The sequence below is a fragment of the Sinohyriopsis cumingii genome, chromosome 8 (genome assembly GCF_028554795.1).
Source record: "Sinohyriopsis cumingii isolate HCF-2022 chromosome 8, ASM2855479v2, whole genome shotgun sequence".
In the NCBI taxonomy this organism is placed as follows: Eukaryota; Metazoa; Mollusca; class Bivalvia; order Unionida; family Unionidae; genus Sinohyriopsis; species Sinohyriopsis cumingii.
In genome coordinates, this window is record NC_142968.1 from 110,398,021 (window position 1) to 110,421,978 (window position 23,958).

Genomic DNA, 23,958 nt, shown 5'->3' on the forward strand with positions numbered 1-23,958 from the left:
AGGCGATCGTTTGCCAAAGTGATGTTAAATTGCTTGTGGGGAAAAATGGCACAACGACCGTGTTTACCCAAGACGGAATATTTGACCGAAGCTTCCCGCTACTTCCAGATGATTCACGACAAAACCAAATTCATCAAACACGTGGACGTCGTTCGCGAGAATTTGATCTTGGTCAATTACGAAGAAGATCTGGACTTTGTGCAAGACGACCCCTTTGGAAATGTCATCATTGCGGCTTACGTGACAGCCCATGCTCGCTTAAAATTGTACGAAGCTTTAGAACTGTTAGTGGAACGTGTCCTGTACTTTGACACGGACAATTGCATTTACATCCATCACCCGAGTCAACATCACCCTGACATCGAAGGAGACCGTTTAGGAGCCTGGACAGACGAGCACCCGGACGACAAGATTTTAAGTTTCGTCAGTGGTGGTCCAAAAAGTTACGGCTATGAATACCGGGACAAACTAGAAGTGCACACGAAGTGTAAAGTGAAAGGATTGACTCTGAATTATCGTACCAGTCGTGTGGTCAACTTTGAGGCATTGAAAGAAGCCTTGCAATCTGTAGAGGATGGAAAGTTTAAAGTGACCACTCACCAACCGAACAAGATTGTACGTTTACCCACTCACCACATCGTCAGTCGACCCTTGGAAAAAGTCTATCAAATCGTGTACCAGAAGCGAGTGCGACTTCCCAATCATTTCACCTTACCGTATGGACACGTCGGTATTGGTCTGTATATAAAAAGGAACCCTAGGCAAGATCGATAGTTCATTGTGACTACCAAGACCAAGCGAACAAGATGAATACTTTCAGAGAAACACAAAACAAGTTCAGAAAGGCACAATTCAAATTTGGGGCTTCTGAAGTGGAATGCGATTGTGAGCCTTGCGATGGGAACATTGCTGTACGCTGTGACCTTAACGATGCCGTAAAGCATCATGGGAACTTTGTTCTCACTACCCCTATCATGGAAAGTGATGCTATGCGTGTCAAACCTGAGGGATGCGAAAGCGATGCCGCTCGTCCTCTTGGACACTTTACTGGGTTTCGTTTTAAAAGTGAATGTCCACCTTCACGTCTACCCCTCTACGGATGTCATCCAGCTCTGAGCAAACTCCTGTCCATGTCACCCTACCCTCATCGAAACGAACCTGGGAAAGACGAATATTCGTTTCCTGTGCGTTTGTCGGAATACTGCGACTTTGAAAATCGTCTTCAATCGTTCAAAGGAAAATGGCCTAAGTATCTGGGAGGACCGACCCCCGAAGAATTAGCCAGAGCCGGATTTTTCTACTTGGGCGAAGGGGATAAAGTCAAGTGCTTCAGTTGCGGTGTGTCACTTCACCACTGGGAACCGCAAGATTCGGCCTACGTTGAACATGCTCGATGGTCACCGAATTGTCATTACTTACCCTTAGTGGGACCGAGACATTGAAGTAACTTACCATGTCGTTGAAGAAGAAACCAGATTGGCTAGGAGTCAAATGTTGGACATCACCGAGACCAGTATTTAAACTTCATTTCAAAAACGATATTGAATCATTACCTAAAGAACTGCAAGAGAAGATTTACAAGGAAGTTTGGCAGGGGTTTGCCAGAGTGAAATCTCAATGGGTAACTGTAGAACTTTTGTGCCAAGAAATTCACAAGAGGAAAGTGAAAAAAGTCAACCAGTGGTTAGATTTCTCTGGGTCAAGTGTGCATTCATCCTATTATATCACTCTAGACCGTTTACATCAAAAGAGTTCAGTGAGATTCTTGGACGTTACCCTGAATGGCAGTGGTCAGAAATTACTCACTATGTGGATTACTTTTGCTCTAGGAGAAGATTGTTAATTGTACGGACTGACCTATTCATGGATACTTTACAAGAGAACATTCGTGCTTTGCCTGTGGAGTTTAGAGAACGCATTTACCGAGAGCTGGTCAAAATACAAGTCAAACGTAAAGAACAGTTGCATCCGTTACGTCACCGATGTTTGAACCACTGGTACCTGAATGGTATAAGAGAACTGATTCGTCAGAAATCGTTTCAGTGGTCAGACCTTGTTCAACACTTTGAGTTAGAGAATGAATGAAATGTTTGTAATTTTGGTTACTTCGAGATTCACCTAGAGCAACGCATTGAGGAACACAAGTTAAAGGATTACCAACATATTTTACGTGGAATCTGCTTAGCGGAAGAGGAAACATCTAAACAAACTCTGAAGTGATGGTTACATTATGCAAGATTTACATTTCCCACTGGAGAACGAAGATGTCTAGCTAGAAAGTACCTTTATTGCTTTCGAAATAAAGAGACTATAAAATCAGGAATCCATGCCACGGCTTATGTCACAAGCGATTGAACAGATTCCGTGGAAGGAACTCAATGACCACATTCAAACCGTGGATCATTGCCATCAATTATTACAAGAACTGTATCCGTTCAATTTGGGACGACGCATAGTGTGTGTCTTAGTGACTTGTTTTCTGGGATTTCGTTTACCAGCCGATTCCTTGTGGACTCTTTACGAACAGTATTTACCACCCCATTCAACATGAAAGTGGTGCCTTTAAATGTTCACGAGACACTCATTTTCCTCAAAGCCATGCTTTTTCATCTGGATACTTCTCGACCTCTACGGGAAAAAAGATTCGTCAACCTTTAGCTACCGAAGACGTGTATTACGATGTGTGTGTAGCTTGTGACTGACACCCCCATTGGATAGATGTCCGTGCCTGGAAAAAAGGTGGTTTTGAAGCTTGGACCCAAGAAGTGGCCCAGTATGCACGAGAGTTGTTCAAGTAAAAAAGTTACTTTTCAACCTGTGTTGGTGACGGTACCAGAAGAAGAAAAACCCGTCACCTGGGAGAGGACTGTCGTGGACATGCCTGAAAGACCCTTTCGGGAGGACACTTGTGTGACCTTACTCCCTATAGAACTGATCAGAACATTACCCAAAACATGTTGTACAGACACTTGTGTTTATTCCACGGTAATCGTTTTGATGTGCCTTTTATCGTTGTACTTAAGCCTTTGGCTTTTATATATTTTTGTCTTTCGTGTTCATGTTGAAAGCATTCAATGAACGTGTTCTTAAAAAAGTATATAAACTCTTGTCTTGTCTGTTTTCGTGTCACAAGTGACATTCCTAACACTATGGCTACCTCTGCTGTCTCTGCTCCCTCTTCCTCCACTCTCAAAGTCATCGACGAACACTTAGATCGTGGCAGTTGGGAGGCTTTGTATCTTCGCCATCCCTTTAACATGCTCATTGCTGGACCTAGCGGTTCAGGCAAAACCGAATTCGTCAAACGTTTGATCGAACATAAACATCATTTAATCGATCGACCACCTCAACGCATCGTGTGGTGTTACAAAGAGTGGCAATCGGAGTACAGCCTCTTGCGAGAAAGTCAAGGCGATTCCATCGTGTTTGTGGAAGGCATTCCTAAAGAAGTCGACGGCATCGTCTCTGACTCCCGTCTAACCCATTTGGTCATTTTCGACGGCATGTTAGGAGAAGACGAAGAAGAAATTAAACTGTGGTTCACGCGCAAAGGGCATCACCGTAATGCCAGTGTCGTTTACATCACTCAAACTTTGTTTCAACAAAGTAAAGCCCATCGCACCATCAGTCTCAATGCGCATTACGTGGTCTTGTTTAAAAGCCCTCGAGATAAATCGCAAGTGCAAGTCTTAGCCAAACAGTTAGGAACGCCTTGGCTGACTCAGGCGTACGACGATGCCACTCAAACTCCACACGCCTATTTACACGTCGATTTGAAACCTACGACCCCGATGATTTGCGATTTCGTACCCACTTGTTTCACCACTGGGTCCAAGACGGAGGGCCTGTCCTGTAGACGTCTCCGTCCTCAACTTAACTTCACTCAATAAAAAAAATCTATAAAAACCTCAGACACTTTTCGTCTGTCTCACACAGTTTGAATATGACGTCCCTTCAGTCGCATCTTCCCGTCAAATTGATTCGTGCCTTGTATGGCATCAGTCGAGAAAAAAAAGCCACAAATACGAGCTCGTGTCTTAGAAGCTAGTCTCAGAGAAGTCTTACGATGGTTCACGGTGACAGCACGTCAATTGCTACAAGGGATCATTCAGATTCCTCATCAAACCAAACGCTTTTTTGATCAAAACAAAGTCGCTTTGACCCAACTGGCCGATCTCCGCATCGACACTCAAACCAAAAAACAAATCATTTTGAAACCTGGAAGGAGCGGTACTCTAGGAGGGGTCATCATTCGCTCTCTCTTAAGATGGGATCCTAATGCCCCCAAAGTTCTAACCAAGAAAAAAGTCAAACGAAGTTCCAAGAAGAAGAAGAAAAAGACCAGGTCCCCAAGGAGACCTGTGTCTCCAAGAACTTCTCCAGTGGCGGGACCCTCCTCTTACCAGACACCACCCCGGAAAAAGAAAAGAAGCCCCCAGAAAAAGAAGCAGAGAAAAAGTCCCCAGAAAAAGAAAAGTCCACAAAAAACTAGCCGCAAGAGAGGCACTTCGTCCAGGACGCAACCTTACACTCGCAACCCACGACCTGCAACGGCGGTGACCGCGTCTCCGGCAGCCTCATGTTCATCCACTTCCCCGTTGACGACACCAAGAACTGAAGAGTACTTGGAGACGTTGATCACACCAAGAACTTCTCCGTTGATGACCCCAAGAACTTCCCCAGTGGCAGGACCCTCCAATTTAGTGGCAGTGGCTGCCGCTCACAAAGTACCTGCTCCCCAAATCAAAGCTCAAGAAAGATCGGGCATGTTACAAAGTTTACTGGATTTGTCCAAGCAAGAACTGGCTCGATTTAGTCCGTTACGTACCCCTGCACGACGTGTCATGCCTGTCCTGAAGTTGATACGACGTAGAGACAATCAGTGGCGACGCGTTCCAGTATAAAAAAAGGTGTGTGACCATGTAGGGTATCAGTGTTTTGGTGCTCCTGAAGATGTCACCCTCCAGAAAACATCCCTCTTCTAAACAACCCCAAGGAAAGAAAAGGAAAGGACTGCCTCCACGTTTAGTCAAACATGGGGACATGTTATCTGTCCTGTCCAAAGCTTCTTCACCCCTACGAAAAAAACTCATTCAGTCAGCCTCCAAAGAGGTCATCGATACCGTATGCGAATGTTGTTTGAACGTCTTGAAAGGTACGATCCCTTTGTCCAAACACCAGAAACAATGCTTAGGCAAACATCGTCACGTTCTTCGCCAAATGGTTCAAATGATAATCCCCCTTCGGCAAAAGAAGAAGATGTTGGTCCAACGTGGAGGAATTTTACCCCTCTTGTTAGACCCATTACTGAAAGGAGTCTTGGGAACCATGTTGGGAGGACTGGTGGGAGCAAGATAAAAAGGCCCTCTGGAGACCCAAGATCTTAGAATTGACTCCTGACATCCCATGGAAGGACGAAAACTAGCTTTAGTGCCTTACAAACGATGGATGGAATACCATCGTTGGCAAGAACAACGCACCCCGCATTTACCTCCCAATCCCCATTTGACTGAGATGTTCAGTTACAACAGGAATTGCAGTCCTTGATGGATCGCCAAGATTTGTCCGAAACAGAAAAATCGCAAAAGTACGGTCAACTCTTGCAACGACTGCAACTCTTTCACCAGAAAGCCTCAGACGAAACAGCTCTTCCCACTCTGAAAGATTTTAAGACCTTGATGAAAAGTCCAGCACCATCACCTCTTCCACCACTACCAGTGACCAAGACAGAAAAAGGAGAAAAAGAGGAAGGGTTTCAAACTCCACCAGAAAAAGTACGCAAGTTAACAACACCACCTACCTCCAGAATTGGATGGATTAAAAAGATGATGACCACCCCTTCTTCATCAGAAGAGAAAAAGAAGGTGAAGACAGAAGTGAAACAAGAACTGATATCCCCTGTTCAGACATCCTCCTCCTCCTCCTCGACACCTATTGCTGGTCGCACACGCAAAGCATTACAATCCAAGAAAATACCTCAAGAGAAAAAGATTAGTATCTTTCAAGAGTGGGTGCCTTATTAACACACAAACCAACAAATGGGAAAAGTCTTAGCCAGCATTACTACGATCCATCCTATCCTGCAGGTTACGCAGGAGTTCAAAAATTGTATCGTGCTGCCAAAACGCGACTGAAAAGTCTCCGTTTACCGCAAGTGCAACGTTGGTTACAAGAACAAGCTACCTACACTTTACACAAACCCATTCGACGCAAGTTTTCCAGAAGTCGCACCCGAGTGGAAGGCATCGATCATCAATGGCAAGCCGATTTAGCCGATGTCTCTCATTTGGCCAGCTACAATCGCGGTTACAAATATTTGTTTTGTGTCATCGACGTCTTTTCCAAATTTGCCTGGGTCGTACCCTTGACTTCCAAATCGAGCAGTGAGTTAGTGCGAGCCCTGCAAAGAGTGTTGAAACAAAGCGGTCGTCACCCTCTTCGATGGCAAACGGACAAAGGCACCGAATTTCTGAACCAAGCTTTCCAAAAAGAATTAAAGAAACGTGACATTCATTTTTTTACCACCGAGAATCCCGAAACCAAAGCCAGCATCGTGGAACGTTTTCAACGCACTTTGGAAGAACGCATGTGGAAATATTTTACGTATCACCACACTCTGAAGTACATCGACATCTTACCGCACCTGGTGCAAGCGTACAACCAATCTTACCATCGAAGCATCGGACGTGCCCCGCAAGAAGTGACTCCCGACAACGAAGTGCTGGTGTATGAGCGCCTGTTTGGTACATCCCCGACGAGGGCTGTCCCCAAGAAAAGTGGAGTGTTGGTTGTAGGAGATTGGGTACGCATTGGCAAAACCAAACGCACTTTCGACAAAGGTTACTTACCTAACTGGACGACCGAATTGTTTCGTGTCACTGGACGAGTGCATGGCCGTCATCCTGCCGTCTATAAATTAGAAGACATGAACGGAGAAGTGCTGAAAGGAACGTTTTATTTGCCCGTGTTACAACGTGTCACCAAAAAAGAAGACGACGTGTACGACATCGAAAGCATTCTCGAACGCAGAACCCGTAAAGTGGGTAAACGACGTGTCAAAGAAGTCAAAGTACGTTGGAAAGGATATCCACCCAGTTTTGATTCTTGGATCGACGCTTCGCAAGTCATCGACTATAAAAAGAAGTGACCATCATGCCCTTTTCACACAGACGCAGCTACGTCGACCACTCCTTCACCTAGTTCTTCTCTGCAAGATTTACAAAAACAACCTTTGTGGGTGTGGTGTGGAGAACGTGTGTCTAAAACGCAAATCGTCTTTTTCTGCCAAATCTTCGTGGTGTATTGTGTCATCGGGGCAGCCATCGCCAATTTGAGGTTGCAACAACAGACAAACATTTGTGGACTATTTTATTAAGCAGTTGCATCGGTTACCTGCTTCCCAATCCCTCCCTGAAATTCTCTTCGAATGGGAACAACGGGAACCTTGTGTCCAGTGCCAGTGTCAGTCACCACTCCAATAACAACAACAACAACCCTATTTTGGGCGGAGACACGCCTCTGACGTCCAGTAACCCCTCGGACAGCCACAGAACTCTGGAATTATGAGTCACCAAAACCAATTTTACTTAACCTTACCCAGTGACAGTTCCATGGAGGTGTTTCCCAACAACACGTTGTGCTGTTACACGGTCAAGTTACCTCAAACCATCCAATTAGATCACGAAGCCCATTGGGACGTGGCTTTGGTAGAAATCATTCACCCGACCCAAGTCCTCAATGTTCTTCCTATTCAAAATATTTTTACGGTGGAAGTTCATGACGAGCCAATGGAAAAATACTTGAATACCCATGTCAAATATGATCACAAAACCTATGATGACAGAACTCAAAAGTGGGCCTACCACTTGTTCCATCCCCCAGGCTATTATTTTAGTGGTCAACATTTGGTCTGCACCAGAGCTTCCAGATTTGATGTCGTGTTTCTGGAAGTTTTGGAAAGTGTCAAAAAAAGTGTCACCCTGGAATACCACAAAGCAGCTGGTCGCTTCCTGATGAAATTCCTGAGGGAGGTAAAATCATAGCTATTATAAGTTGTCCTGAATTGTTTGACATGTTGGGCGGGGACACGGACATGAGAGAGGCCATGATGAAGAAAAAAGAATTACCAGTCATTTCCGACAACGAGTATTTTAGCAAGTTATTTCGTACCCCGGTAGAACTGAACCAAGGACTGAATTTGATCTTTGTGTACTCCGATGTGGTGGAGTATAACGTGGTGGGACACACCTCTGTGCCGTTACTGCGTGTCATTCCTTTCAAAGTGGATTCTGCCACGTCCGACGAGGAAGGTGGAAACACTTATCACGTCCACCGCGAATTTGTACATCCTCATTATTTGCCCGTCAGCAAGTCGTATTTGGACACGGTCAACATTGCTATAAAAGGAGATCTGGGACAAAATATTCCATTCACCAAAGGAAAAGTCACGGTGAAACTCCATTTTCGAAAACGGTTCTCTCACGACTCGTAAGTCATGTATCCAGTGTACCGAGGGGTTGCTCGACAGCGAGGACACGGTTTAGGAGATATGCTGAAATCGGCCTTTCGTTCGGTCGCCCTTGTGTTGAAACCGATGGTGACACGCGGATTGCACGCCTTGAAAGATGCTGCCCTGACGCAAGGCAAAGAATTTCTCCAAAATGTCATCATTGACAAACAAAACCCCAAAGAAGCCTTCTTGAGGCAAGCAAAAATGTCTTGCTGCAAACGGGTAAAGACCTTTTGGGCCGACGAGAAACACCTATAAATGCCCTGCACGCTACCGAGTCAGGCATTCAGCAAGGACAAGGCAGAAAGAGACGACGAAGAAAACACCCTTTCACCAGACTTCACAGGTCTAAAGCTAGAAAGGCAAAGAAAAGAAGAACTGTTCGAGACTTAGACGTTTTCGATTATTGAGACACAGAGAAAAAATGATGCACCGAGAGTCTTGCGCCTGTTCCAAGTCGGAACTGGATCTGTTTGCCATGCCCCCTACGATGATGACCATGCAAGAATCCCAGTGGGTGGAATTTCATCCCGTCTCCTCTTTGACGGATTCCGCTCCCATCGAGTTTGAAATCAAAGGACAACCCAAAGATTACATCGATCTGAATAATAGTTACTTGTACTTGAAAGTGAAAGTGATCGAACCACCCAACGCTAACCTAGACGCTGATGAAGCAGTAGCTCCCGTTAATAATGTTATGCATTCTTTGTTTAGCGAAGTGGACTTGTACTTGAATAACAAACTGGTCAGCAGCAGCATGGATACTTACTCTTACCGAGCGTACCTGGAAAATCTCTTGACGTACGGAAAAGAAGCCAAGAACATTCATCTGGATGCTTGCGTGGTATGGAAACCTGACAAAGCGACTAAGTTCGACAACATTGCAATTGCTGGGGATACTTCAAATTTAACGGGATTTGTAGAACGACGAACGAAAATTGCTGGAAGTCGTAGTTTAGAACTGATGGATCGCTTGCATTTGGACATGTGGTTACAAGAAAAGTATTTGCTGAACGGGGTGGATATCCGCCTTAGACCGAATCGTAGCACTGCTGCTTTCCATTTGATGGCTGCTCATGATGCCACTTACAAAACTATCATTCAAGAAGCCAGACTCTACGTGCGTCGTGTGGAAGTGTTGCCTAAAGTGGGAAACGACATCAGTCAGACGTTGAGCAGAACGACCGCCAAGTATCCGATACGAAGAGTGGAAGTGAAAACGTTCACCATTCCTGCTGGACAGCGATCCATGATCGACGATCATCTCTTTCAAGGACAGTTACCCAAACGTTTAATCGTTGGTATCGTGAAGAATTCAGCCTTCAACGGACCTACCATGAAAATCCTTTCTACTTTAATCATTACAAAGTGTCCAAAATCGAAGTCAGTCGCGACGGCAAGACCTTGTGTACCCGACCCTTTGAACCTAAATTTGAGCCCGAGAAGAATTATTTGAGATCGTACTTGTCGCTGTACGAAGCCACGGGACAGTTAGGAACCAACACCAGTCACGGTATTTCGTACGACGATTATGCAGGATTTTATGCTTTGTGGGCTTTCGATTTCACTCCAGACCAAGGCAGCGACGAGGGACATTTCCACTCTATAAAATCCGGCCAGATTCGTGCGGAACTTCAGTTTGCAGAACCTTTACCCGTAAATAACACGGTGAACGTCATCCTGTATGCCGAATTCGATAATACCATAGATATCAACAGTTTAAGAGAAGTCATTCTAGATTATTAGAAGCCATGGAAGACTGTTATCCCTCTTTACCTAGTGGAGAAACTTTGAAGATGGAATGTGAGGAGACTGTGGAAGAAGAAGTTATCATGATGAAGTCAAGATGGCCAGAACAAGAAGCCCATTTAGTCTCCTGTTTTGCTACATTCCTGGCAGATATAATGAAAAAACTGATCAAGGAAGAGTGCTATGGATGTCACAACGATCATCCCAGTCAAATTCAACACGACAAATGCCTGATGTTAAGTCAAGAAGAAAAGTTGGCCGAATATCTGGACAAAGCTTGGGGTCACATCGAAATAGAATTCGTGTTGAACGAGTGGTATAAAGGCTTGGATAAACATTCTTCTCCTCCATTAACGTCTCTGGAGTGCCGTCGCATCGAATCTCTCTTGGACCAGAGTAAGAAGTCGGAGCTAAACGCCTTTTACTTGTCAGACATTTTCAAGCAAAAAGTCAGGATCGAATTGATCACTTATCATTACCTGTGAAGAAAAAAACCCACACAAATCAATGGATACCTGGGAACTTTATTACCTTTTGAACCACAGTTCGTACACGGCTTCTTGAAATCCTGTCGTCTGTGCTAAAGATGAACTCCCTCATCGCAAACCTCAAGACCATCAAGCTTATGTGATCAACACGGACGACAGTCATCTCCCAGGAACCCACTGGGTAACCGTCTACTTTCCTCAAGAAGGATGTGTGGAATATTTCGATTCGTATGGATTGCCTCCTTTGGAAGACGACATCATTGACTTTATGAGAAGAAATGCTCAGACCACCCGATTCAATGATGTGAAATTACAAGGCACAGATTCCTTGGTGTGTGGACAGTACTGTGTGTATTTTCTGCATCATCGCAGCCTGGGTTATTCCTTAGAACATTTAGTGACTCATTTTGATCCTCGTTCTTCTAGAAACGATGTGAAAGTAGATAAATGGTTTTGTGACCATTATGCTTATCTTTTGTCTCAAGCTAGGAAACGTAGTGTCCATCAATGGCCTAATGACTTCCAACAGTGAAAATCACAATTTCATTCACAACGTTGTCAGCCTTGTCAAATATTACGTTAGTTGAAAAAAAATGTTTGTAATTTGAAGAAAAAAAATGTTTGATGTTATATTGTTGGATTATTGTTAAAAATGTTATAGTTGTTTGTTAGTGATTTTGAATAAAAAAATGTTGTGTTTTGAAAAGAAATGCCTTTGTGGTTTGTTTGGCTATAGGAATCTTGATTCATGCTCTTTGACTTCTTACTATCCCTCTCATGACACTCATTGAACGGTCCGACTCGAAAACCGTGTGGGGATGTTTTCCTTCACGTCCGCGATTTTACTTTAAAAACCGGGGTAGTTTCCAGTCTAACCTAACATACTCAGCCAAATCCAGGCAATGTTGGCAGATGACCCTGAAGAATTTGAAACTTCCACGCTGGCAGCGGCCCTGTAAGTATCATCATCCAGCGGCGATGAAGCTGATGAACCTGCACCACCTAAACAGAGTGGAAAAAAGGAAAGCTCTGTCTACCTGAATATGGGACTGTGAAAGGCAATTGATGATATCAAAAAAGCGGGCCACTTCGACAATGCCACAAGACCAGGTGTCCTAATGTGACGTCATCGCTGCCGACCAATCGTAGCGGGAGTCACATACTGCTTGGTTTGACACATGGGGCATTTCAATCCTACTAAGAAACACGAGTGTGTGGTGTGACTATTGCCACTCATGTTTATTAACCTTTCAGTCAGGTTGTTAAGGACTAGTTAGTCCTACACCTGAGTGGCTAAATTAAAAAGTACTCTTTGAGTACATAAAAGCCTGGGGGATGAGGCTCCTTATCCTTCCCCCAGGAGTAATTAAAAATCACGCAGTGCGTGAATAAACAAGTGGTACATGTTCAAAAGAACAAAAACCACTATAATCCAACTAACTAACTAACTAACTAACTAACTAACTATAACTAACTAACCAGTCTAACCATCCATTGCCGACTCATCCTCCTACGAAGATGTGCTCCAAACTAGCTAAGCTAAACAAAGCCTACGTGAATTTGCATAGGGTCAGACACAGTCTGATACCGAAGCCAGAAGAGACAGAGAATGTGAGAATGTTAAAAGTCACTGAAGACCTGATAGAAGAGCTCTTCAGAGAAGAAGTGAACAGGGAGAAAGAAGAATGGACAGAGAAGTACAGACTTCAGAAACAGCAGAGAGAGCAGCAACAGCAGCAACAGCAGCAGCAGCAACCTGAACCTGACAGAGGCTTTGTCGATTGTCGTATCGACACCAAAGAGTTCTTCTTCTCTTTCCGAAGAAGCAGACCTATCGTCAGAAAGTCTATCGTCAGAGGACGTCGCATTCTTATAAACTAAAAGATCGCCCTAGCTTCAACTTCGCACACAAAAAACAGCCCTTTTCAGGGCTACCCAATACTCTAGAAAAGAAATAACAATAGATTTGCCAATGTAGAGTAGTGTGAATATAAACGCTGACCCTTTTCTAGTGTGATTGTATGTGTTTGTGTTTGTGTTTGTAAGCACTCAAGTACGTTTGTGTGGATAGTAGATAATGATAATGATTTTTTGTTGTTTGAAGTGTGGGAATAGTAAATTTGGGTTGGATTTAAATGATTTAAGTATGTGGATAGTATATTATTTGTTTAATAAAATTTTTTAGAATAGTGATGGGTAGTATAAAAAAGTGAGTGAGTGTTTCTTTTAGGTCCGCGCGTTGTTTGGTTATGATCTAGGTAAGATACAATTTGTTTTATGGGGATGTTTTCCTCCACGTACGCAATTTTAGTATAAATTGAAAATCGCTTGGCAGTCTAGCTACCCTGTTCATTCGTTAACAAGACGATGAATACCAGAATAAGCAAACTTCTTGAACTCCAGATGCACCTGGAATATGCCAGGCGCATACTAAATGAACTGGCCGTGGAGGCCATAGTAGAAGAGGGAAGGATGAAAGAGGAGGAAAGAAGAAAAAGAGAAGAGGAGGAAAAGGAGAGAGGAAATGTCAGAATCCCAGAGACAGAAGATTGGGATTCTGAAGCCACTTATCCCGCCTCTGCACTCCCAACAAAAAAAGTAAAAAGAGACTGGAGTAGAAGATGTGTGTGTGGTGCCAGGCCTGGAAGGTGCCATCATTAACCAGGTGCCCTGGAGTTCAAAACAAAACAGTCCTTTTCAGGGCTACCCAAACCTTTAGAAAAGATATAGTAATCTATTTGCCAATGTGTGTATGTAGAGTAGTGTGAATATAAACACTCACTCTTTTCTGGTGTGATTGTATGTGTTTGTGTTTGTAAGCGCTCACGTACGTTAGTGTGAATAGTAGATTATTGGGTTTTGTAAGCGCTTAAGTTGGTTTGTGTGGATAGTAGATTTGGGTTTCATTTTAATGCTTTGCGTGTGTGGATAGTGGATTTGGGGTTTGTTTATTGCTGTTTCACGTATGTGGATAGTAGATAATATGAAATGAGAAAAGTAGGGGATGTTTTCCTTCACGTCCGCGCGTTGTTTGGTCGTGATCTGGGTAATATAAATTTTGTCTTAGGGGATGTTTTCCTTCACGTCCGCGCTTTTCGTATAAGAACCCATAGTATTCGTCGTTCACACCATTCTACAGAATAACTGAGACAAAATGACTCAAGTATCAGCTTTATTTAATCTGTTGAGAGACATCTATTTTTGGATAATGGATGTAGAATATGTGGTGGAAATAATAGAAAAGGAATGGAGGCATGGAGATATGAAAGACTTGGTAACCAGTCAAGTTCAAGGTCTAAAGGCATCCAGAGATATCATCGTAGGGATGATAGAAGAAGAAGTCAATAAGTCAAGAGGCTTCATTGACCCACCTTATTTCAGAGTGGGAAGTTTGAAGGAAGCACTGGATCATGTCATCCAAGTCCGGTGCTTCCTAGAAAAGATGTTGTATTGGACAGAGTGGAGGAAGGTAAAATGGGGTTTGGACAAGATGAAGAAAGGGGAAGATCTGATGAGAAAAGTAATGGAGGAAGAAGTAGAGAAGATTAAAGAGACATGGAGCAAAGAAAGAAAAGATCAGGAAAACAAAAAGAAACAGACAGAGTTTGAGAGGCTAAATCGGAATTGGATGAAGATACAAACCAAGTTTAGAGAGTTGGGCCATCCTGACTGGTTACCAGAGTCAGATATAAAGAAGAAGAAGAAAGGGTTATTAGGAAAGATAAGGGGGTGGATGAAGAAGTGGAGGAAATAGAAGAAGAGGAAAACCAAAGGCCTTTTTCAGGGCCACTTCAATCTCTCGAAAAGAGATAGACTTTCAATTGCCTACCCCTTTTTTTATTTATATTTTTTTTTTTTTAAAAATAGAGACCCCTCCCTGTTTCAATTTTACATATACCCTATACAGACCCAGGGGTTTTTGTCCATGTTAAATTTACATAGACCCTATACAGACCCAGGGTAATTAATGTTAAATTTACATAGACCCTATACAGACCCAGGGAAGTCTGTAATGCTAATTCCTCATAGACCCTATATCGACCCAGGGGTTTTGTCCATGTTAAATTTACATAGACCCTATAGTGACCCAGGGGTGTTTTTAATGCTAATTCACATAGACCCTATACCGCCCCACTTCACTACTACTACTAATAATAATAATGAAACAATCTAATTTCGGAAGAAACCTTAGAACAGTTGTATGCAGACGATTTAATTGTATTTTAACTGTCTTTGCTGACACTGCCCACCAGTTGCAAAATATGCTCAAAATTTTTGCCTAAAGTGGAAACAAAATTCCATATGAAAAGCAATAATGACAAGAGGGGTTGTATTTCCTCAGAAGTTATGAAAGTGGAACTATGAACCTAACAGAGTAAAAATTGAATCATATTACAAACAATAGGGATGCATATTTTCTTCAAACAGACACCTCGTACATGTGCCAGAAAACTCCATCATCGCAAGCACTGAAGGCTGTGCATATTTCGAAACGGAGTCTTTAAAAATTTGGCAAATTACCAGTAACTGTATTGCGTCTTCTGTGTGATGCGAATATAGGTCTCATTCTTAACTATCAGTGTCAGGTTTGGGTGTTTTATGATGCCAAAGACAGCGTAACAAGCTCACGTATAATTTTGTCAATATATTCTTGGTATATCTAAGTCTACTCCAAATGCATTCTTATATAGTGAATTAGTTCGAATTAGTACGCAGAATACAAAATGTAAACGTATTTTGAAATATTGGTTTAGAATTCTAAAAAAAATGCCCAAGGACAGATATCCTAAACAATGTTACAATTAACAACTAAGATGGGGTGAAAGTTGTGATTGCTGGGCTAACAACGTTAGAGAACGTTTCTTTGTGCTTGGATTTGGCAATGCTTGGTGTAGTCAGTGGATGAATGATGAAAATACATTACGTAGAATGTCTAGACAGAGATATGAAGATATTTATAGGCAAAACGCATCAGGTAAGAATGCGTTTCTATAGGCTATTGAGAATAGAAGTCACTTGTCAAAAAAATATAGAATTGTTAGGAGATATATACTACTGTTGCATAATTACTGATCTTAGAGCGGATAACCTGCAAATGAGATGTAATACGGCAAAATATAAAAATATTTATTATGACGAAGGACAGTGTCAAATTTGTAATGATTATATTGAAAATGTATTCATTTTTAAATGAGTGTATGCTATATGTAGTATTAGGATGAAAATATTAACACTACTTGTTAAAAAAAATTAAAAATTAAAAAAACGAAGGACATTTATACAAAATGCTACCAGAAAATTCCGATGAAGAATTTAACATTGTTTACTATAAAAGTCTTACATATTAAAAAATGCCGTTTTTATCAGCAACTCTCGCTACATAGACTCCAGATAAATACGATAATACTTCTGTTTGCTCCATGCACGCTTTAGAGATCTCTTTTGTTTATATTGCTTGACATATATTTGTATTTCACCCAGTTAAAATAATAAATACAATAATGATTAATTTCATATACAATTAATATATGCGACGTTGTTTTGTTACACACTAAATACCTTTATTATTATTAGTATTATTATTATCATTATTATTATTAGTAGTAGTAGTAGCAGCAGTAGTAGTAGTAGTAGTGGCCGTTGTGTAAGCATTTTTAAATATGAAGTGTAGATAATTATTTTTGTCAGAAGCAGAAGCAAATTTAACAACAACAAAAACAACAAAATCAATAGTAAGTACAACCACTTGAGCATTTCCCTGTTCGAAATAGTTTACGATCTTTCCATGGCACGTAAGCAAGACTAAATCTACTTTAATAGATGTTTCAATAAAAGAAGGGCATAGTAGGTCATGAAGATAACGGTGTTTACTCACAGATTAACCAACTCACCACCAGGACACGTGCGCTAATATAATTAGTCGATTGACAATGAACAACACAAAATTGTACCTTGGTTGGGTCTCGACCTTCGATTTGCTTGATTTATTTTTGTAAAAAGACTGGTCCGTACATGTTGATGAAGAACTTATGTCAATTTACTATCTGTTTATATCAATTGTTAAAACACTAAAACAAAACATTCAAAATAACTTAGCTTTGAAAAGTAAATCTACTATGCAGTAAATATTTTAATCAAACAACACGAATATTGCGTGGACAATGCAAAACACAGATATACTTTAAAATGTTAGCAACTCAGCAGCTCTTGTTATGGTTTGAAATATGCACTCGGACTCACGTGACTTTAGAAACTACACACATGATTGCAATTTCCATAATTTACGTATATTGATTCCATCTCTTAGAAACTTTAATATATTTTCAATCCTGTTACACACTTCGACTTTTCACAGGTTATTTGGGAATTCCAACCACGGCGACATGTCAAGAAGAATTCATTATTTAGGAACTGATTTGCTATGCCATCAGAGCATTTCCAGAAATTTGTAAATCATGTTCTAATTTAACAAAACATCTTGTAATATAACAAATTATTTGATAATGTTACAAATTATTTTTCCAATATTAAAAATCATACTAATTTTCTTATATTAGAAAATGATACTGAGTTTTTTTTCAAAATTAGAAATACCGATTTTTGGCTACAGCGTCTATCCATATAACACACTAGTTCGATTACTATAGGAGGAAGATTAATGGGTATGAGAACCAATCCACACCTCTCCTACAAAATACTGAACGACGCCACAAAAAGAGACGCAATGAAGCAAAAGTATGCATGATAAATTTTACTTTTCCTTGCTCCATTAACGAAAGTTTTGGTAATAGCGTCTGTTAGATATCCCTTTTCTCCGACAAACACTTTCCATATTCTAACTATTGGTTCTGAGTCGTTAAATTTCATAGTTCCCATTCGAAATGCATGTAGATTATTTGCCGATATCCACAAATATTCTCCATCAAATGCAAAAGTGTCAGCCCAAGCTAATGTTCCATTTTTAGTGATGAGGTTTGAGCTGTTCATGGCTGACTGCGCATCTATCGGAAGTCTGTCTACGCCATCATGAAATAGCAGTCCGTAGTAAAGGTGTCTTTGTCCTGCCACCATTCCATCCGTAATATCACGTTTCTGACCAACTTCCACGACAGTGCGATTGAAATCTCCACGGGTTCTCAATGTGGACGTAGGTACTTTATACAAGGTAAGACTAGAAAGAGCGCAATAGAACACGGTAGAAAAATCTGAGGTAAGAGCAATTCCATTTACATGAGTGTTGGCAACAGGAAAATTGGTGCCACCTACCATAGAGGAGTGATGAAATGCATAGGAAGAGTCGGTGGAATAGTCATACACTACAATCTTGGCGTCTAAAGTATCTGAAATGTAAGCAAAGCTGGCTTTACCATCTACGTAGTCAAGCACTATGTCATTGATAAAATTAGAAGACCGGCTCACAACTTCATTCGGAAATTCATAAATGTGCACAACTCTGTTATAATTAATATCAAAAATCACCAACTTAGCGGGGCAAAGATTTTTTGGTGATGACCCATCTACAGCGAATATATTTATTCGCCCAATGTCAATAATCCACATCCAACCCGTGTTAGGATCTATCTCCATGCTTTGTACGTACTGGAGGTTTCGGCAATCACCCATTTCATTCATTTCCCATGAAGGAATGGGCTCCAAAACGGTAGTGTGCGACGCAGTCTCTGCTCCGCTCGTCGCAATAAGATTCAAAGTTGCCGGAACTCCCATTCGCCATCTCGGAACGGTGACGTATACGTTATTATTGTATACTTTGATGCCTGCAATGATGCAATTTTCCACGATATACTGGCCATTGGCGATATATGATTGTTTCATTGATTCGTTGATCCATTCATAGTCTATATATAGAAATTCATGCATAATTTCACCATGCCCAACCTTTACTAACTGGGCGCCTTTCACGCACAGAAAAAATAGAAGAGCGATAGGATCAAGATTTCCTCTCATCCTGTTAATGTTTGGTACTCTAAAATGTAACACACTAAATAAACTTCAGACGTGCTAGCACAATTTACCGTCACGTGATACCGTGGTACCTGTTTTATCTACTGAAAACCGAAATGAGGCTCTCGCGAAAATCTGTATTGCGGCATTATTCAGTACAAGTTAAATCTGTACTGCGGCATTATTCAGTACAAGGTCAAATTGCAATATTAAAAACAGCTCTATCTACAATGTTAGCTTCCAGTTGCGTGATTCTGATAACGACTTAGCCATAAATCAAAGGATAAACATTTCTGCTGTGAACGATACGGGGAGAAGATTGAACGTGAACAACATTTGGCACAACTCTATACTTCAAAAGACGTCGGGTTTCCTAATGGGAACATCTCAAGTGTGTTGCCCATATCGAAATGTCATCCGCAGCTCCGATTAAAAAAAAATATGGAGAACAACACAAAGCAAAGGACAGATAGATAAATGGTTGGACGGATGAATGGGTGGTAAGATGGATGGATGGATGGATAAATCGTTAGATAGATAGATATATATAGAAAGATGTTGTTGAGAAAGATAACCATTTTGAAGCATAATCTCGTACCAGTATATTAAAATAAGAATTCAACGCCAAATATGTCGTACAGTATTATATCATCGTCATCATCAGCATCAGCATCACCATCAGTATCTTTTTGTACGTCTCGTGAAAACGTTTTACATTATGTGACATCTAGCTCATTAGTTATGAAACCTGTATAACTCGGACATAAACTTAAAATCGACAACCTCATGATTTCTAATCACACTGAAACGTCGAAATAGTCTACGTATTCTAAAGTTTAGAAGCCTTGAATTTGACTTAGGACTTTTAGTTTTACTTAGCATCGTCATCAGGACGCTTTGCAAAGAGGCCATGTAAATGTTAACTTGAAATTGAATGTTTTCCAAAACAGAAATATGAGTCTTCCGTAATTAATAAAACTCTTAAAGACAGCATGAATAACAAGATTGCTAAAAGCATTTTAAAACTTTTCACATAAATGCGAGAAATCCACGAGGTAAAAGTATTTAAAAAGTTGCATCACTGAAGTTATAACTTTACTTGTCTGTGTGCTTAGTGTTGTATTGGCTCTCAATACAATTGTATGTATTTGTTTAATTACATGCCCACTTAGGCAGGCAGGAATGAAACGTCTCCCTCTCACATCAATAAGTCTACAACAGTTGCAAGAAAATAAACGATTACACTGCATATTCCAAATTTCAAGGAACTGTTGAAAATAGTTTTTGAGTAAGCATCAAATAGACATCACTTCTCTGCCGCATAAGCTGTCTAGATATTTATGTTGGGGCCAAAACTGTTGAATCTCGTCTTTCATTGCATAAATTCAATAAAACCGATAGCAACAAACGATAAATATTCCATATTAAATGATGGAATGTCGACCCAAATTACAATGTCATTTCGTGTGATTACCTTTGAAAGAGTTTTTACCAGAAGTATATTGACGCCATATCAAGAAGAAAAAAAAAACCGTAATATAGGTCCATTTGCCCTGATATCTACCCACCCGATTGTGAATGACTCTGATCCGTGTTTATCACCAAGGATCATGCGAAATGTGTATCGTAGGTTAATGTTGTACATATCCTGGGTAATATAAACAGTCTGACACTTGATTATTTTGAATGTTTGCAAAAGCATCAGTCAGAAACAAATATATACATTTTGTGAGGGTCTACATTTTCTTTTCCATGGGCTTTCTATATGGGTATCTTGTTGAACATTAGCAATCTGCGAAAAATACTGTTCAATCTCTTATCACGTAAACATCGCAAATCAAGCTAGTTGCATTTGTTGTCGGTGTAGAATGTACTAATACTTGAGTTGCAAGCTTTTGTTTGTCCTTGATGTTAATCTAATAAAGACTTCAAGGCTTCTGTAACCTGTCTCAAACAAAAGCCCTAGAAACACACCTTTGGCACACTTTCCATAGTACATTAAATGTTTTTCTTTTCATGGGTTGTAAAAGTGTTCTTTGTTTTTTTCTTCCACATTTGTACAGTATCCAAACACATTTCCTACTTCTCCTAGGAGAATACGTGTGTGATTCGTTAAATTTGTATTGGCTGTTATGCCAATGATTACTTCTTTAATAATGTAGTAGAGCAATTACATTTAAGTATTTCGCGTTTACCAATTGTACAAAATATTCCGAAATGTTCGTATCGTACTGTAAACAAACGTTTTCCAGTTCATTGCCATGATTTCCACTCTCTATAACGTAAGTGGCTTTTTATGTTAATTCTTAAACCTGTGGAAGACCTCAAGGACAATACGAACAATGGTCAATTAGTGTCTAAAAGTTGAATAGTTTTCTTTTTTTTTTTTCTGAAAACAGCAAACTGTATAGTTTCCGTACCAGTAGCTTGTACATGACTTTCTACATTTGTTTTCATCCATAATGCCTTGTTAAATCCTATTGGCTCTCATCGAAACAGGTCACAACGAAACAGGCAACAATACATATTTGTATGTCGTGAAAGCGGTGTAGTCATTCATCTTGAAACGACCATGGCTTCCGTAGGATATGGTGACATCTTTCACAGGTATTCTAACCAAACATATTGTTAGCATATTATTTTACCTTAATTTCAAGTGATACAAAAACTACAAAGAATAATCGAAGAGATTTTCAGCTTTGGAATTGCTATTGGTAACGTTTGCTTAGTTTTCAGTTTGCTTGAAGTGCATGTCATACAATGAAGTCGTTGACTTAAGTATTGAGTACATTGACTCACTGTTCTTACTTGTGACGAGCTATGCATTTATCACATGTTGACATCTTTTGTATGTATTGCCAATTCAGATTGTTAGATACGGGGAATCCTCATCGAATGTGGATTGTCAAAGAAACTAAATAAGCCCCACACCATCACAACTGCAATACAATATATACTAGCATTTTACTTATTCATCAGATGGTTGGTGGAAATCATTCAGTTTTAGGTTTGTCGTTTTTTCAAGTTTTGCTATAACATCAGGATCTTTATATCATGTTGGAATACTCAGATGCATCCAGATCTTGCAAAGTATGTGTGCCTACTGATCTACAAGTAGATTTGCGTAAGAATGAAACATTATCCAGATTGTTTAATACCAAACCCTGTACTGTCAAGCTTTAATTAAACAAATCCCGAGTCTTTGGTCTCTTTCTTTTTCTTTATCATCTACATTGGGATTAATTAATTTTGAACAGCTAGTTTCACCCTGCCAATACTAAGCAAATTCTGATACTGCTGTCGGAGTTTTAGTTTCTATCCTATCTGGTGTATTATCCTTCAGGCTGCAATCGAAATACTAAAACATTATTTTGTTTTGGGTGGTATATACGCTATTCTTTGACATTTACATAAGGTTCACATTCTTTAAGTCCTAACATGCAGCATGTTGTTCGTTTACCTCTATTGCAACGAATATTCTAGATAATCGTCCTTCACATTCAACAATAAGTTGACAAAAATGACTTAGTGTTGTGGAGACTATTGCATGTAATCGAATGAACAAATTTTGATGCGGTACAGTAAAATCAGTAAGTTACAGCTTTAAATCTTTCCTGTTTGTGTTTCAGTAGCATGTCCCAACAATAGTGATTTTGTCTCATTAACAACTGAATCTTAATTTTATCTATCTGGTTACTGCTGACTCGGCAAGAATTTGAAAGAGGTAAATCAGTGTGTATCCATTTCATCAATTCTACTACATAATGCAAGACTTTTTATACACGCTTCCCTGTTTAATTCTGTTTTGATATTTCCATACTTTGTTTTATTTCGTTTTTAACTGCATCAGTGTTATAACCTAATACGTGAGTCTTTTTATCTATTTCAGATTTTAATGCATATGTTGTGCGTTGCACAACCTTCTGTTTTAATTGTAAATCACTGAAATCATTTCTCGTTAATATCGTTTCTTTTTTTGTCTCATTGATCAATACTGTCCTGGAAAGGAATGATATTAGTAACCATTTCTATACCAACTTTTGTATCTTTTCAGCCTCAGCATTTGACTTGTTTGCAAAATTCAGTAAATTAGGATATTTCTCTTATCGTTTTGACCACTTCAATGAAAATTGCAAAATTAATGCTGTAAGTTATGTTTATAGTTTTAATTTTTCTTTTCATATACATTTATTTTGTATTTATTGCCGTTAATCGTTTTGGTCATTTCGCTGAAATTATTCCTTATCAGCAAATCCGACATGTTATTATTGTTGACGATTATCATTTGCTCACGTCAGTAAGATAGAAACAAAACTGTGGTAAAATCACCAATTAGCTTCTAAAATTCTTGTTCATTTATTTTGCATTTCAAATTTGATTATTCAAATCTGTATTTAATAGTTCAGTTTAGAGTGTAAAGTAAAGTATTTATAAATCTTTTTAGCTCCATATATCTATCCCCAAAGCCTGAGTTTCGTTGTTATCCGCTGTACAAGAGGCTGTAGATATTTTGAATGATCGTTTTATCCGGTCTTTCTCTTGCTGCGTTCAAGGCTTGTATAACATTATAGAGCGTTCACTAATGTGTTAAATAAGTCTTTTCCATCTAACATCTTTTTTTCTGTACTCGTCAATATGTTTCTCTAGAACTGGGAGATACTGAGCTCTTTCAGTACCAGTCTGTTCAATAGTTGTTAGTTAATCGTGAACCTTGTTTCTCTATTACTTAATACAACTCGTTATTATCATCCAAGGCCGTACATGTCGGAGTATCAACATGCACTTGTAGAAAACACCTGGGAGCCGCATCAATTAATTTAATAGGATTGCATAAATTTGTTATACAACTTTTGTTACAGCTAAATTCAACGTCATGTTTGATAGTGTTATGTCATTCTCGTCTGTTTTTATCTCAGTATTTAACAGTAAAGATATTTTAATAAGACCTCCATAGATATATTTATCTATCCTATCTGACCTGAAAATAATATATTACATATCATGATAATGAAAATCTGTTACTTTTCCGTCTTCAGCTTTTATACTGATATTCAACCTGCTTGATTTCCCTTGTTGTGATTGTTTCCACTTATCAGTGAGATTCCATGAAGCAAAGCGCTGGTGTAAACATTTTTAACGTGCAAAAACTCTAGCAAAATAACAAAAGTAGTCATGAACGCTATGTGTTATGTTTTTGATCTGATGGAGGCAAATATATAAGGCACCAGATATTAAAATTTATTTTGTTCA

The 23,958-nt window shown here is 39.9% G+C and overlaps 1 protein-coding gene across 1 annotated transcript; it reads right to left on the minus strand.

The window, feature by feature from the left end:
• Nucleotides 1–16,588: 16,588 nt before the first annotated feature.
• Nucleotides 16,589–18,812, minus strand: LOC149794368 (protein yellow-like). The gene has a single exon (XM_089968543.1). It carries the CDS (start codon nt 18,709–18,711, stop codon nt 17,434–17,436), a length of 1,278 nt encoding a protein of 425 aa, XP_089824669.1. The 5' UTR covers nt 18,712–18,812; the 3' UTR covers nt 16,589–17,433.
• Nucleotides 18,813–23,958: the final 5,146 nt, after the last annotated feature.

Coding starts and splice junctions, on each gene's coding strand:
- LOC149794368 (XM_089968543.1), bottom strand. CDS start 18,711: ATGAGAGGAAATCTTGATCCTATCGCTCTTCTATTTTTTCTGTGCGTG.